At 48.0% G+C, this 16,377-nt stretch overlaps 1 protein-coding gene across 7 annotated transcripts in view; it reads right to left on the bottom strand.

Moving 5' to 3' along the window:
- Positions 1-16,377, bottom strand: part of LOC144611997 (tensin-2-like) — a 225,602-nt gene that overhangs the window by 147,392 nt on the left and 61,833 nt on the right. Inside the window, exon 1 of one of the 7 annotated variants that reach the window (XM_078431403.1) lies at positions 5,698-5,830. The exons of 5 other annotated variants lie outside the window; for them this stretch is intronic. In XM_078431403.1, coding sequence (XP_078287529.1) covers positions 5,698-5,742 — 45 coding nt within the window. In that variant the 5' untranslated portion in view covers positions 5,743-5,830. Of the gene's footprint in view, positions 1-5,322; positions 5,433-5,697; positions 5,831-16,377 lie in introns of those variants that run through there. One more of the 7 variants, XM_078431405.1, reaches the window with a different exon arrangement.

Here is a 16,377-nt window from a genome sequence, read left to right as displayed (position 1 = left end):
TCATGAAGGCCAATTCTTGCCCCGAAAAGGCCCTCTGAGCCAGTCCGCCAAGTTCACTTCTCCGAATCTGCTGCCACTTTGCGGCAAGCAGAGATTGCTGCAGAACATCTTTAACCTCCAGGGGTCCTGGTCCACAATAAACAGACAACGAAAGGCAATTTGAGTGAACTAAGCATAACCGTGCTGAGCAAGACAGTCCCCTTGGCTAAAAGACAGGCCAGATGTGGACTAAACCGCCTTCATTCCTTCCCTCAGCAATGCTTTCAAAGTCCCTGCTGTACCGGTATCAAGCCCTGCATTTTCCACAATGGCCATTATGGTAGGTGCTGCTCCTGCTACACACTCTCCATGCTCGACACACAGATGCTGGAGTAACTCAGCGGGTCAGGCAGCATCTCTGGAGAGAAGGAATGGGTGACGTTTCGGGTCGAGATCCTTCATCCGAAAGGGTCTCGACCCAAAACGTCACCCATTCCTTCTTCAGAAGGGTTTGTACCCAAAACGTCACCCGTTCCTTCTGAAGAAGGGTCTCGACCCCGAAACGTCACCCATTCCTTCTCTCCAGAGATGCTGCCTGACCCGCTGAGTTACTCCAGCATTTTGTGCCTACCTTCGATTTAAACCAGCATCTGCAGTTCTTTCCTACACTCTCTCCCTGCTCCTGACTCCTTACATTTTGAAAACACCAGGTCGAGATCAGTCTGAAGAAGGATCTCGACCCGAAACGTCACCCATTCCTTCTCTCCAGAGATGCTGCCTGACCCGCTGAGTTACTCCAGCATTTTGTGTCTACCTTCGATTTAAACCAGCATCTGCAGTTTTTTTCCTCACCAAAGGCCAGTGGGTTGTTCAGTTGATTGTCCACTGCAAATTGTTCCTCAGGTATAGGTGAATGGAAGAATCTAGGGTTGAGTGAATGGGAACGAGGGGAGAATAGACACTTAAAAGACATTTGGACAGGGCATGAAGAGGAAAGGAAACATGGAAAGGGTTATGGGCCAAATGCGGGCAGGTGGGACTAGTGTCGACAGGGCATCTTGGTCAGCATGCCCTCTCACCATTGCCTTGCAAGTATATTCCTTGTGCAGCTCTCTTTGGATAAGAGGGCTAGATGCAGGAAACATGTTCCCGATGTTGGGGGAGTCCAGAACTAGGGGGTCACAGTTTAAGAACAAGGGGGTAGGCCATTTAGGACTGCACACTCCAGAGAGTTGTGAGTCTGTGGAATTCTCTGCCACAGAAGGCAGTGGAGGCCAATTCACTGGATGTTTTCAAGAGAGAGTTAGATTTAGCTCTTAGGGCTAAAGGGATCAAGGGATATGGGGAAAAAGCAGGAACGGGGTACTGATTGTAGATGATCAGCCATGATCATATTGAATGGCGGTGCTGGCTCAAAAGGCTGAATGGACTACTCCTGCACCTATTTTCACATTTACACATAGCTTCAGACATCTTTTTTGAATCCCCTCTAAACCCTGTACATCTTCCTCAGTGTGGTGCCCAGAACTGGAGACAATAATCCGGTAGATAAGATGCAAAATGCTGGAGTAACTCAGCAGGACAGGCAGCATCTCTGGAGAGAAGGGACGGGTGGCGTTTCGTGTCGAGACCCTTCTTCACCCACTCCTTCTCTTCAGAGGTGCTGCCTGCCCCGCTGAGTTACTCCGGCATTTTGTGTCTTTCTCCGGTGCAAATCAGCATCTGCAGTTCCTTCCCAGAGAATAATCCAGTGGTTGAACTAGTGTTTCTCAAGGTTCAAGATAACATCCTTGCCTCCTTCCTTTCTTGCAGATACCTCCATAAACCTAACAGAAGCATTTGCCAGACGGGATAACTTGCAGTGAAATACAAGGACCGTGTTGGGACCACATGGAAAAACCTTGAGGTACAACAAGGAGAAACTCAGTCAGCCACAACCGTTGCTTGGTGCCTCTACCTCCGAGCAATCTGTTCACAAAGGTCAGTTGGACACACACGCCCCAGTGGCCTCCTCTCTCCCCGAGATCTCAGCTGCTTCTGAACTCTATCCAATCTTCCCACGAGAAAGAAATCTTTGGACCCATCACAGGCCCCAGAGATGGAACATGGACGACATTCTACCGCTGCACCATAGAGAGCATCCTAACACATGGCATCCCTGTGTGATACCTCAGCTGCACGGAGGCAGAGAGGAAAGCTTTTCAGCGGGTAGTCCATGGAGCTCAGAGGACCATCGGAACACAGCTACCAGCCTTGGAGGGCATCTACAACACACGATGCCTCAGAAAAACCACCAGCATCCACCCCCTGCAACAGTCTGTTCGAACTCCTTCCATCGGGCAGACGGTACAAGGCCTTCTACGCCCGCACCTCCAGACTCAGGAACAGCTTCATCCCCACGGCCATAGCTGCTATGAACCGGTCCTGCTGAGCCGGATGGTCACATCGCACAGTGAACCGGCACAGATCTACTTGCTCTTTATTCTGTCTTAAAACTGTTACAATTTGTTTCGTTGGGTTGTTGTTGTTTAAATTAATTAAATTATTGCATCGTATGGGAGGCGCATTCCCAATCTCGTTGTACCCTGTACAATGACAATAAAGATATATTGTATTGTATTGTATTGTATTGTTAATCTCACGGCCCACTGGACATTGCGTGGAACGCCAGCCTGTTGAAGAGAGGTCTGCGCCAAGGAAAGGGTTAATGAGAAGGATTTACTTTTCCATGAAAGAAGAAGAAATCATCCCAGCTTAGATTTCAATAGGGCCTATTACGTGATTTTTGGCAGTATGTCATACATTTATGACTAATGCATTTAATGTACTGTAAAATCCACCCATTCTTTACAAAGGTGCCCTACGGCAATAAATCAGAGGGAATTTCAGGGGGAAAAAAATGCCCACATTGTGTAACAGTTCTCAAGTCAAGGCTACAGTAACAGTTTCCATCCCAGTGATATAATGAAGGCACTGTAGTAGCTTAAAAAGGACCTCGCCCATTCACAGTGAGAAAGGCCCTTTTATAACTAAGACAACAGTAATACCCTTCAACAACAAAAAAACTATGATTGCCAGGAGAGGGCTTGTAAAGGATTTCATAAAGACAGGATCAATCATTTAAAATCCAGTAGTATAAGAAAATAACTGCAGATGCTGGTACAAATCGAAGGTATTTTTTCACAAAATGCTGGAGTAACTCAGCAGGTCAGGCAGCATCTCGGGAGAGAAGGAATGGGTGACGTTTTCGGGTCGAGACCCTTCTTCAGACTGAAGAAGGGTCTCGACCCGAAACGTCACCCATTCCATCTCTCCCGAGATGCTGCCTGACCTGCTGAGTTACTCCAGCATTTTGTGAATAAATACCTTCGATTTTAAATCCAGAGATCGGCAAAATCACGACCGGCAGCCAACCCCAGTCACCGGTAACCTCCATCCACTCCCCCCCTATCTCCTCTCCCCCCCCCCCCCTCCCCCACCTCTCCCCAGGCCGTTCTTCAACGAGGACCGCAGGGCTTTTTTTAGCTGCCTGGGAAATCGATACGCTGTTCCATCATCCCAGTACAGGATGGCAAAGAGAAGCATGTTGGCAAACAATTAGTGCCCCACGGGACACAAGGAAATGCAGGTGCTACAATCTGGAGCAGAACGCAAAGTGCTGGAGGAACCCAGCGGGCCGGGCAGCATCTGTGGAGGAAAATGGACGGACGACATTTTGGGTCGGGATCCTTCTTCAGTCTGAAATGACCCACACCGTCGTCTGTCCATCCTTCCACAGATAGAAACATAGAAACATAGAAAATAGGTGCAGGAGTAGGCCATTCGGCCCTTCGAGCCTGTACGCACCGCCATTCAATATGATCATGGCTGATCATCCAACTCAGTATCCTGTACCTGCCTTCTCTCCATACCCCCTGATGCCTTTAGCCACAAGGGCCACATCTAACTCCCTCTTAAATATAGCCAATGAACTGGCCTCAACTACCTTCTGTGGCAGAGAATTCCACAGATTCACCACTCTCTGTGTGAAAAAAAACGTTCCCATCTCGGTCCTAAAAGACTTCCCCCTTATCCTTAAACTGTGACCCCTTGTTCTGGACTTCCCCAACATCGGGAACAATCTTCCTGCATCTAGCCTGTCCAACCCATTAAGAATTTTGTAAGTTTCTATAAGATCCCCCCTCAATCTTCTAAATTCCAGCGAGTACAAGCCGAGTCTATCCAGTCTTTCTTCACATGAAAGTCCTGCCATCCCAGGAATCAATCTGGTGAACCTTCTCTGTACTCCCTCTATGGCAAGAATGTCTTTCCTCAGATTAGGGGACCAAAACTGTACGCAATACTCCAGGTGTGGTCTCACCAATGCCCTGTACAACTGCAGCAGAACCTCCCTGCTCCTATACTCAAATCCCCGCGCTATGAATGCCAACATACCATTCGCTTTCTTCACTGCCTGCTACACCTGCATGCCTACTTTCAATGACTGGTGTACCACGACACCCAGGTCTCGTTGCATCTCCCCTTCTCCTAATCGGCCACCATTCAGGTAATAGTCTGCTTTCCTGTTCTTGCCACCAAAGTGGATAACCTCACATTTATCCACATTATACTGCATCTGCCATGCACTTGCCCACTCACCTAACCTATCCAAGTCACCTTGCAGCCTCCTAGCATCCTCCTCACAGCTAACACTTCCCCCCAGCTTCGTGTCATCCGCAAACTTGGAGATGCTGCCTACTAGCCGAATTCTTCCAGTACTTTTTTTTAAAAGCTCTCGTGCCCATAGAAGCCAGGTGCTCCCACATTGGCATCGTTGGCAAAACACATCGAGGCAACAGATTGCAACAGGTAGTGGGTGTCCAGCAAGGAAGGTGACATTTACAAGTTGGATGAGTGTTCCCACATCCCCAATCCTGCAAACCCAAGGAAACGGAACCTCCTCTGCCCTCTTCCCCACAGCTCGCTGTCAAATAGTATGCCACCTGCCCACGTTTGTATTCGCTTCTCGGCAAGATGCGGGGAGATCAACCCCTGGGTCCCACGTTTGTCTCCAAACTCTCTGGTCAGACGCACAAACACCAGTAGGGGCACGGGGAGATTTGATGTCAATTCCTCTGTGCCTCATGTCCCATCTACCACTGGCACGCTGACTGAAAACACAGCGAGACAAAGTAAACACTCCCGCCTCTCTCTCGCCCTAGTTTAATGACTAATCAATCCCTTGCTGCTGTCTCCCGTTCACAGACCCACCTCGCCGAGATTTCCCACCGAGCAGAGCATGCAGCAGCTTTACAAAAACAGCTCAAGTGCAACAGAGAGTCAAGATTAAGTCTGTGGAATTACCATCAGAGTCGGATTCACCAGGACACAGCTTTCGTCGTGCAGAAGGATTTCCAAATCATCCTGCCATTAGCAGCAAGCCTGGACTTCCAGTATGCGAGCATGTCAGTACACAAACACTGCTCCCCTTCACAAAGCAGTCCAAAAGAGTCAAAACACTCCCAAGTACTCCCTCTCTTGGGCCACATTTACAAGTCACAGAGCTTTTAAGAATTCCTCAATCTCCCGTCCTGACGCAAACTCACAGCAGCAAAGCCCTGGGTTTATTTTGTTTGGAATAAAAATAGCAACCCCACCCTAAACTCACCCACACACCCCCCACCCATCCACCCGCCCGCCCCCCCTCCCTCCCACTCCTCCCACAGAGCAGTTAGTTACCTGAGGCACAGCCTCTGTTCCTGGGGCTTGCTGAAGGGTCGACATTCTGCAGTCTGCAAAGCTCGGTGGAATTTCTTTCTTTCCCTCCCTCTCTCTCTCTCTCTCTCTCTCTCCCTTCCTCCTCACACTCCCAAGGAGCAAAGTGGAACACTGAAGGTCTGTCTGTGTGTGGAACAGCACAAAGTGCGCTTGTAAGGCGGTTGTGCCACTCCAGCGCTGGAGAGCACAGCAGCAGGCTTGGCCTCTCTGCCTCGGTCGAGCTTACACCCTGCCAAGAAAACACTTCTGTCCACGCAACCCTTACCCGGGCACACAAGGAAGCGGAGGAAACCCGCTGATAAGGTGCCCCTTCTCGAGGCACGGCAGCAAGGGAAGCAGAGACATTTTAAAAAACAACAGATGAATGCATGCTCCTGCTTTTTGTGGAGTTGAATTAACAATTCAATATCCATGTCAGCAACATATTAGCCGGACACTCTAATCAAATCTTCACCCTAATTGTTAGATTAAATTTCCCTCATGAAAACGTCAGTGGAGTCAGTTTGTGTACATCTATTGTTAACATCGGTGCAGCTTCTTGGCTAAATTTAAGTGTGGAACTTTAACTGGAATTTAGAAGATTGAGGGGGGATCTTATAGAAACCTACAAAATTCTTAAGGGGTTGGACAGGCTAGATGCGGGAAGATTGTTCCCAGATGTTGGGGAAGTCCAGAACAAGGGGTCACAGTTTAAGGATAAGGGGGAAGTCTTTTAGGACCGAGATGAGAACGTTTTTTTTCACACAGAGAGTGGTGAATCTGTGGAATTCTCTGCCACAGAAGGTAGTTGAGGCCAGTTCATTGGCTATATTTAAGAGGGAGTTAGATGTGGCCCTTGTGGCTAAAGGGATCAGGGGGTATGGAGAGAAGGCAGGTACGGGATACTGAGTTGGATGATCAGCCATGATCATATTGAATGGCGGTGCAGGCTCGAAGGGCCGAATGGCCTACTCCTGCACCTATTTTCTATGTTTCCATGTTTCTATGTTTAAAGGGAAAATGCATGCACTGTAGCGTAGACATTTAAACGTGCATTCTTCTACATTTATTGACTACTTGGATGTCCTTCACTCTCCTGCCCAGGTATCTGGGGTCCTTAGTAGAGGGTGGCTGGTCAGTAGTGGTTTGTCCACCAGCCACAGAAAAGTAATTGACAATAGACAATAGGTGCAGGAGGAGGCCATTCGGCCCTTCGAGCCAGCACCGCCATTCAATGTGATCATGGCTGATCATTCTCAGTCAGTACCCCGTTCCTGCCTTCTCCCCATACCCCCCGCTATCCTAAGAGAACTGGCGGATGATAGAAGGACATTCAGCATAGACGGGTTCTTGACGTAGATTAGAAACATAGAAACATAGAGAATAGGTGCAGGAGTAGGCCATTCGGCCCTTCGAGCCTGTACGCACCGCCATTCAATATGATCATGGCTGATCATCCAGCTCAGTAACCTGTACCTGCCTTCTCTCCATACCCCCTGATCCCTTTAGCCACAAGGGCCACATCTAACTCCCTCTTAAATATAGCCAATGAACTGGCCTCAACTACCTTCTGTGGCAGAGAATTGGACATGGTGGGCCAAAGAGCCCGTTTCTGTGCTGAATGACTCGAACGACACACTGCCATTTTAAATGCAAGCTTTTACTTCAACCTTACTGAGGACTTTATTTCAAGGTCGACGTCGTGCCCACCTCCCAGCGGAACAAACCACCACTACCCTGCCCCCACCCCAATCCCTCAATGAAAGGGTATCCCGCTCACTGGGCTCATTTTACGTAACACAGGCCCAGAACGATGATCATCCTGGTCTCGCGTCCAACAGCCCATGTTGTCTCCATACTGAATACTGCTGATTCTCAGAACTTCACCTTCTGACTTCTGGCCCACTGCCCTTATCACATCCTTGCATCCTTACAAAGTGGTTATTAATAACGGCTGCACAGCAACAAGATGACGTCAGACCTGGATTCATGGTCACTCCCAAATCCTTTTTCCTTTGTGGCTTCTGACAACTGTTAGCCACACCTGCTATAAATTTACTGCGCGCCTTTGAATATGTTCCCACTCTGAAGACAAAGGTGAGAGGGACAATGTTTAAAGGGGATTTGCACAGCAAAGTTTTCTTTTACACACCGAGGGTGGTGGGTGCCTGGAACACGCAGCCAGAGGTATTGGTGGAGGCAGATACGATAGTGACGTCTCAGAGGCTTTTAGAGAGGCAGGGAATGAAGACAATAGACAATAGGTGCAGCAGGAGGCCATTCGGCCCTTCGAGCCAGCACCGCCATTCAATGTGATCATGGCTGATCATTCTCAATCAGTACCCCGTTCCTGCCTTCTCCCCATACCCCCAGACTCCGCTATCCTTAAGAGCTCTATCTTGCTCTCTCTTGAATGCATTCAGAGAATTGGCCTCCACTGCCTTCTGAGGCAGAGAATTCCACAGATTCACAACTCTCTGACTGAAAAGGTTTTTTCTCATCTCAGTTCTAAATGGCCTACCCCTTATTCTTAAACTGTGGCCCCTTGTTCTGGACTCCCCCAACATTGGGAACATGTTTCCTGCCTCTAACGTGTCCAACCCCTTAATAATCATACGTTTCGATAAGATCCCCTCTCATCCTTCTAAATTCCAGTGTATACAAGCCTAATCGCTCCAGTCTTTCAACATACGACAGTCCCACCATTCCGGGAATTAACCTAGTAAACCTACGCTGCACGCCCTCAATAGCAAGAATATCCTTCCTCAAATTTGGAGACCAAAACTGCACAGAGTACTCCAGGTGCGGTCTCACTAGGGCCCTGTACAACTGCAGAAGGACCTCTTTGCTCCTATACTCAACTCCTCTTGTTATGAAGGCCAACATTCCATTGGCTTTCTTGACTGCCTGCTGTACCTGCATGCTTCTGATTGACATCTTCGATTTATGGATTGAATTTATTATTATGGCCAGTGTGTTAACCTCCACACACAGGAACACATCGAGCAACACGGTGACACAGCGGTAGAGTTGGTGCCTTATAGCCTTGCAGCGGTGGAGACCCGGGTTCCATCCCAACTGCCAATGCTGTCTGCACGGAGTTTGTACGTTCTCCCCGCGACCTGCGTGGGTTTTCTCCGTGATCTTCCGTTTCCTCCCACACTCCAAAGACCGTTGGAGGTTAATTGTCTTGGTAAATGTGTCAATGTGCGGGGAACGTGGACTCGGTGGGCCGAAGGGCCTGTCTCCGCGCTGCATCTCGAAACTAAACTGAACGTTGTACCAAAAACATACAGGTAACGAATTTCGCCCAGACTTTTTGATTTACAAAATTTCGCTTTGCGAAACGTTTTCCAAACGTCAACGGAGGAATGGCTTTAGTTAGTGCCTGCATGGTTTTAGTCAGGGGTAAGATTTCAAAAATGATTTGGAATATTGGAGTGCTGACTTTCTGTCAGTAACCTCACTCAAAGAGATGCAGGGGGTCACAAAAGAGAGAAAGGCAAACGGTGGCCAGAATGGAATGGAGTTCTGGGATTTAGTCACTAAAGCAGGTCCTTCCCTTGTGGCCTGTTGACCGTTACGAGCACTCAAGTCAAATATGCCTCTGCAGTATGTCTTGAGTTAATAACCAGCACACAGTTTACACAAGCTCCTGTCAGAAGTAGCAGCTGCCAACACACTGAGTCAAGCCAGTGCCATGTGTTTATAGATCTGAAATATTTTTAGCAGAAGCATTGCAAAACCTCACTGAACCAGTCCACACACTCAAAGAACCAGGATTCTTTGCAGCCTTCCTTTCTGTCTGCCTGGGCTCTCCTTTAGAGCTGCTCACTCTCTAAATTCTTGAGCTTTGTTCCAAGTAAAAGTTGCCTTAAAATACCCGGAGGTTAAAGGTAAGAATGAATTGGTTTTGCAACGCTGCTCAAAGTAAGCATCCAAATATCGCAAGTCAGCTCATGGAACAGAGTGCTTCTCATTTCACTCACTGTTATATTCCAAGGCTCGTGTTCCTGTGTAAAGGCCATTTCATACCTGGCATTCTCTAAGTGATTTCAACCAGAACTGAATCCATTTTGCTCAATGCCACTGTCAACCCTCTACCTCTCCCCCACTTGTCTTAACCTCCGTGAATAAACATTCAGCTTTCAGTCACTGCAACTGCTTTCCCTGTCGTATCTTCCAGCACAGAGGTGGGCAAGAAGAACAGAGACAGGTGGTGAGAAAAATTCTTGATTAGTACAGGTGTCAGAAATGAGACAATAGGTGCAGGAGGAGGCCATTCGGCCCCTCGAGCCAGCACCACCATTCAATGTGATCATGGCTGTTCATTCTCAATCAGTATCCCGTTCCTGCCTTCTCCCCATACCCCCTGACTCCGCTATCCTTAAGAGCTCTGTCTAGCTCTCTCTTGAATGCATTCAGAGAACTGGCCCCCACTGCCTTCTGAGGCAGAGAATTCCACAGATTCACAACTCTCTGACTGAAAAAGTTTGTCCTCGTCTCCGTTCTAAATGGCCTACCCCTTATTCTTAAACTGTGGCCCCTTTATGGGGAGAAGGCAGGAGAATGGGGTTAGGAGGGAGAGATTGATCAGCCTTTTGTTGAGAATCTCTTGCAATGCCTCTGTATGTATCTTTACACCTGGTGCATGATCTGCAGAATAGGTAAAGGGTACAGGTTTAATTGTTTCTGCCACTTGGCCCTTTGGTTCCCAGCTGTGATCAGGCAACCGAACCATCCTACCACAAGCAGAGAGCTGCGCTGAACTACCATCTACCTCTTTGATGCCCCTCGGACTATCCTTGAGCGGACTTTGCTGGCTTTACCTTGCACTAAACGTTATTCCCTTATCGTGTATCTGTACACTGTGCACTTGTGGCTAAAGGGTTCAGGGGGTAGGGAGAGAAGGCAGGTAGAGGTTACTGAGCTGGATGATCAGCCATGATCATATTGAATGGCGGTGCAGGCTCGAAGGGCCGAATGGCCTACTCCTGCACCTAGTTTCTGTGTTTCTATGTAAATGGAAGGATGGTCATCATGAATTGTCTTTCTGCAATACGGGGAGAAAAGATGAGGTACGAGGGTAAACTAGCCAATAATATAAAGGAGGATAGCAAAAGTTTTTTTAGGTACGTGAAGAGGAAAAAAATAGTCAAGGCAAATGTAGGTCCCTTGAAGACAGAAGCAGGGGAATTTATTATGGGGAACAAAGAAATGGCAGACGAGTTAAACCGTTACTTTGGATCTGTCTTCACTGAGGAAGATACACACAATCTCCCAAATGTTCTAGGGGCCGGAGAACCTAGGGTGATGGAGGAACTGAAGGAAATCCACATTAGGCAGGAAATGGTTTTGGGTAGACTGATGGGACTGAAGGCTGATAAATCCCCAGGGCCTGATGGTCTGCATCCCAGAGTACTTAAGGAGGTGGCTCTAGAAATAGTGGAAGCATTGGAGATCATTTTTCAATGTTCTATAGATTCAGGATCAGTTCCTGTGGATTGGAGGATAGCAAATGTTATCCCACTTTTTAAGAAAGGAGGGAGAGAGAAAACGGGGAATTATAGACCAGTTAGTCTGACATCAGTGGTGGGGAAGATGCTGGAGTCAATTATAAAAGACGAAATTGCTGAGCATTTGGATAGCAGTAACGGGATCATTCCGAGTCAGCATGGATTTACGAAGGGGAAATCATGCTTGACAAATCTACTGGAATTTTTTGAGGATGTAACTAGGAAAATTGACAAGGGAGAGTCAGTGGATGTGGTGTACCTCGACTTTCAGAAAGCGTTCGACAAGGTCCCACATAGGAGATTAGTGGGCAAAATTAGGGCACATGGTATTGGGGGTAGGGTACTGACATGGATAGAAAATTGGTTGACAGACAGAAAGCAAAGAGTGGGGATAAATGGGTCCCTTTCGGAATGGCAGGCAGTGACCAGTGGGGTACCGCAAGGTTCGGTGCTGGGACCCCAGCTATTTACGATATACATTAATGACTTAGACGAAGGGATTAAAAGTACCATTAGCAAATTTGCAGATGATACTAAGTTGGGGGGTAGTGTGAATTGTGAGGAAGATGCAATAAGGCTGCAGGGTGACTTGGACAGGTTGTGTGAGTGGGCGGATACATGGCAGATGCAGTTTAATGTAGATAAGTGTGAGGTTATTCACTTTGGAAGTAAGAATAGAAAGGCAGATTATTATCTGAATGGTGTCAAGTTAGGAGGAGGGGGAGTTCAACGAGATCTGGGTGTCCTAGTGCATCAGTCAATGAAAGGAAGCATGCAGGTACAGCAGGCAGTGAAGAAAGCCAATGGAATGTTGGCCTTCGTAACAAGAGGAGTTGAGTATAGGAGCAAAGAGGTCCTTCTACAGTTGTACCGGGCCCTGGTGAGACCGCACCTGGAGTACTGTGTGCAGTTTTGGTCTCCAAATTTGAGGAAGGATATTCTTGCTATGGAGGGCGTGCAGCGTAGGTTCACTAGGTTAATTCCCGGAATGGCGGGACTGTCGTATGTTGAAAGGCTGGAGCGATTGGGCTTGTATACACTGGAATTTAGAAGGATGAGGGGGGATCTTATTGAAACATATAAGATAATTAGGGGATTGGACACATTAGAGGCAGATAACATGTTCCCAATGTTAGGGGAGTCCAGAACAAGGGGCCACAGTTTGAGAATAAGGGGTAGGCCATTTAGAACGGAGATGAGGAAGAACTTTTTCAGTCAGAGGGTGGTGAAGGTGTGGAATTCTCTGCCTCAGAAGGCAGTGGAGGCCAGTTCGTTGGATGCTTTCAAGAGAGAGCTGGATAGAGCTCTTAAGGATAGCGGAGTGAGGGGGTATGGGGAGAAGGCAGGAACGGGGTACTGATTGAGTGATCAGCCATGATCGCATTGAATGGCGGTGCTGGCTCGAAGGGCTGAATGGCCTACTCCTGCACCTATTGTCTATTGTCTATTGTCTATTGCTGACTGGTGGGAGCGCCACAAAGAGCTTTTCACTACATGTAACGATTAAATTAAAGTGAAACCGAACTGGTTTAAGGCACTCTCTACTGCATTATATCCCTTAATTTGACAGATTTCCATGAGGGTCAACAGTCACGACCAAAAATGAAGAGAATGTTAGGGAAGGCGAGGGATGTGGATTAGGTCATTGTCCTTTCACCTCTGTGACCTGGGTTAGACTCCAATGCAAACCAAAGGGTTAAATGTCACTGCTGCACAGAAACACAAACATGCTCAATCTGCCTCCATCAACTGGCATGGCCGCAGCACAAACAGTCTTGTACCGACAGTTCAGGAAGGACCAGGAGGCTGTCAGAGAGAGCCTGCTGACACAACAGAACAACAACACACTTGATGAGGAACACGACCATCCTGTTTGGGGGCTGTTGGAGCAGGCTAAAGACCAAGTACATCGATGAATCCTGGGCTCGGAGGATGTGGGTAGACGATCAATATTCTCTGGCACTTCAACTCCCCCTCCCACTCCCAGTCTGACCTTTCTGTCATGGGCCTCCTCCAGTGCCATAGTGAGGCCCACCGGAAATTGGAGGAACAGCACCTCATATTTCGCCTGGGCAGCTTGCAGCCCAGTGGTATGAACATCGACTTCTCCAACTTTAGATAGTCCCTCTCTTCCCCTCCCCCTTCCCAGATCTCCCACTGTCTTCCTGTCTCCACCTATATCCTTCCTTTGTCCCGCCCCCCTGACATTAGTCTGAAGAAGGGTCTCGACCCGAAACGTCACCCATTCCTTCTCTCCTGAGATGTTGCCTGACCTGCTGAGTTACTCCAGATTTGTACCAGCATCTGCAGTTATTTTCTTATAATATTCTCTGGATTTGAATAGCTCCCTCATTATAACGATACGATAGAACTTTATTTCTCCGAGGAGGGATATTGGTCTGCCAACAGTCACAAATTCGGCTTGTACTCGCTGGAATTTAGAAGATTGAGGGGGAATCTTATAGAAACTTACAAAATTCTTAAGGGGTTGGACAGGCTAGATGCAGGAAGATTGTTCCCGATGTTGGGGTTGTCCAGAACAAGGGGTCACAGTTTAAGGATAAGGGGGAAGTCTTTTAGGACCGAGATGAGAACGTTTTTTTTCACACAGAGAGTGGTGAATCTGTGGAATTCTCTGCCACAGAAGGTAGTTGAGGCCAGTTCATTGGCTATATTTAAGAGGGAGTTAGATGTGGCCCTTGTGGCTAAAGGGATCAGGGGGTATGGAGAGAAGGCAGGTACGGGATACTGAGTTGGATGATAGGGCGGCACGGTAGCGCAGCGGTAGAGTTGCTGCTTTACAGCGAATGCAGCGCCGGAGACTCAGGTTCGATCCTGACTGCGGGTGCTGTACTGTAAGGAGTTTGTACGTTCTCCCCGTGACCTGCGTGGGTTTTCTCCGAGATCTTCGGTTTCCTCCCACACTCCAAAGACGTACAGGTATGTAGGTTAATTGACTGGGTATATGTAAAAAAATTGTCCCTAGTGTGTGTAGGATAGTGTTAGTGTGCGGGGATCACTGGGCGGTGCCGACTTGGTGGGCCGAAAAGGCCTGTTTCCGCGCTGTATCTGAGATATGAAATAATAAATATCAGCCATGATCATATTGAATGGTGGTGCGTACAGGCTCGAAGGGCCGAATGGCCTACTCCTGCACCTATTTTCTATGTTTCTATGCAAAACACAGCGAGACACATGAAACATGAAATTAAAGTGATGAGTGGACTAGATGATGCCCAGCTCCATAAACAGTGACTTAAAGGAGGAAGCTGGTGTTGAGATTTCAGGCAGGGAATCCTGGAGCTCGAGGAGGTCAGAGAGCTGAAGATACAGGCCCCTGTGGTGAAGCAATTGAAGTCAGTGATGATCAAGAGGCCAGAATTGGCGGGGCTCAGAGATCCCAGAACACCACAAGATTGGAAGAGGTTGCAGAGGGAGGGACATAATTACTTGGGAGTACAACTGTAGGAAGTGCGGAGAACTCCAGTGGGACTAGACCTGGAATTCCGAGTGCAATCGTGACCTCTGTTCCTGAAGGAGGAAATACTTGTCTAAAGTCAGAGCAGCACACAATCACCGAGAGACACAGTAGGGAAGGAGACCTCTCGCCCCGCTGAGTCTATGCCAACCAGCAGGCATCCATTTCCTCTTATACGAGTGCTAATTTTCCCATCTAGTCATCCAACATCCTACTGTTCACTGACACACTAGGGAAATTTAAAGAGACCAATACCTACCCATACAAGGTTGGAGATGAGGGAGGAAACTGGAGCAATAGACAATAGGTGCAGGAGGAGGCCATTCGGCCCTTCGAGCCAGCACCGCCATTCAATGTGATCATGGCTGATCATTCTCAATCAGTACCCCGTTCCTGCCTTCTCCCCATACCCCCTGACTCCGCTATCCTTAAGAGCTCTAATAATAATAATAATAATAATAATATTCATTTATTGTCATTGCAACGAGTACAACGAAATTAAAAAATAGCCAATCCTGACGGTGCGTTCAAACATATATGCAATAAATGCAAAAACAAATAAATACAATTATATTAAGTACAAAGATTTTTTAACGGTGTTGCCTAGTGCAGAAGGTAGTGTTCAGTTCTCGTATGGCCCTGGGGTAAAAACTGTTCTTAAGTCTGTTTGTTCGGGATTTGATCGACCTGAAACGTCGACCAGAGGGCAGATGAACAAACAGACGGTGGCCGGGGTGGGATGGATCTTTTATTATTTTGCCTGCTCTACTGAGGCAGCGTAGGCTGAACAGGTGCTCCAGGGAGGGCAGTGAGCAGCCGATGATCTTCTGGGCCGTTGTGATGACCCTCTGAAGGGCCTTCCTGTCCTTTTCTGAGCAGCTGGCATACCATGTGGTTATACAGTATGCCAGCACACTCTCGATGGAGCAGCGATAGAAGGACATCATGAGCTTCTCCTGCAGGTTGGTTTTCCTGAGGATCCTCAGGAAGTGGAGTCTCTGCTGTGCCTTCTTTACTGTGGTGATGGTGTTGGTAGACCAGGTAAGATCCTCTGCGATGTGCGTACCCAGGAACCTGAAAGTGGGTACCCTTTCCACACAGACCCCATTGATGTAGAGTGGGTCGTATTCTACACTGGTTTTCCTGAAGTCAATTATAAGTTCCTTTGTTTTGGAGGAGTTCAGGACAAGATTGTTCACTGAACACCATGCTGCCAGCCATGCATCCAGAGAATTGGCCTCCACTGCCTTCTGAGGCAGAGAATTCCACAGATTCACAACTCTCTGAGTGAAAAGGTTTTTTCCTCATCTCAGTTCTAAATGGCCTACCCCTTATTCTTAAACTGTGGCCCCTCAACGGCCTCTCCTTGCTGAGTGCCGGTCCTGTTTGGTGATCGGTCTGGCCCAATGGGAGAATTTATTGGTCAGGGGTCGTGCGCATCGACATTGCAAACCTTCCCTCCCAAACCTTGCTCTTATATTCAAGTGCTGCCTGGCATAACGGATCCCTGGTGCCAAGGGAAAGCCGCCTCAGAATCTATCGCAACATAGAAACATAGAAAATAGGTGCCGGAGTAGGCCATTCGGCCCTTCGAGCCTGCACCGCCATTCAATATGATCATGGCTGATCATCCAACTCAGTAACCTGTACCTGCCTTCTCTCCATACC

Source organism: Rhinoraja longicauda, chromosome 42 (genome assembly GCF_053455715.1).
Source record: "Rhinoraja longicauda isolate Sanriku21f chromosome 42, sRhiLon1.1, whole genome shotgun sequence".
Taxonomy (NCBI): Eukaryota; Metazoa; Chordata; class Chondrichthyes; order Rajiformes; family Arhynchobatidae; genus Rhinoraja; species Rhinoraja longicauda.
This window is presented reverse-complemented; position numbering and strand designations above follow the sequence as displayed.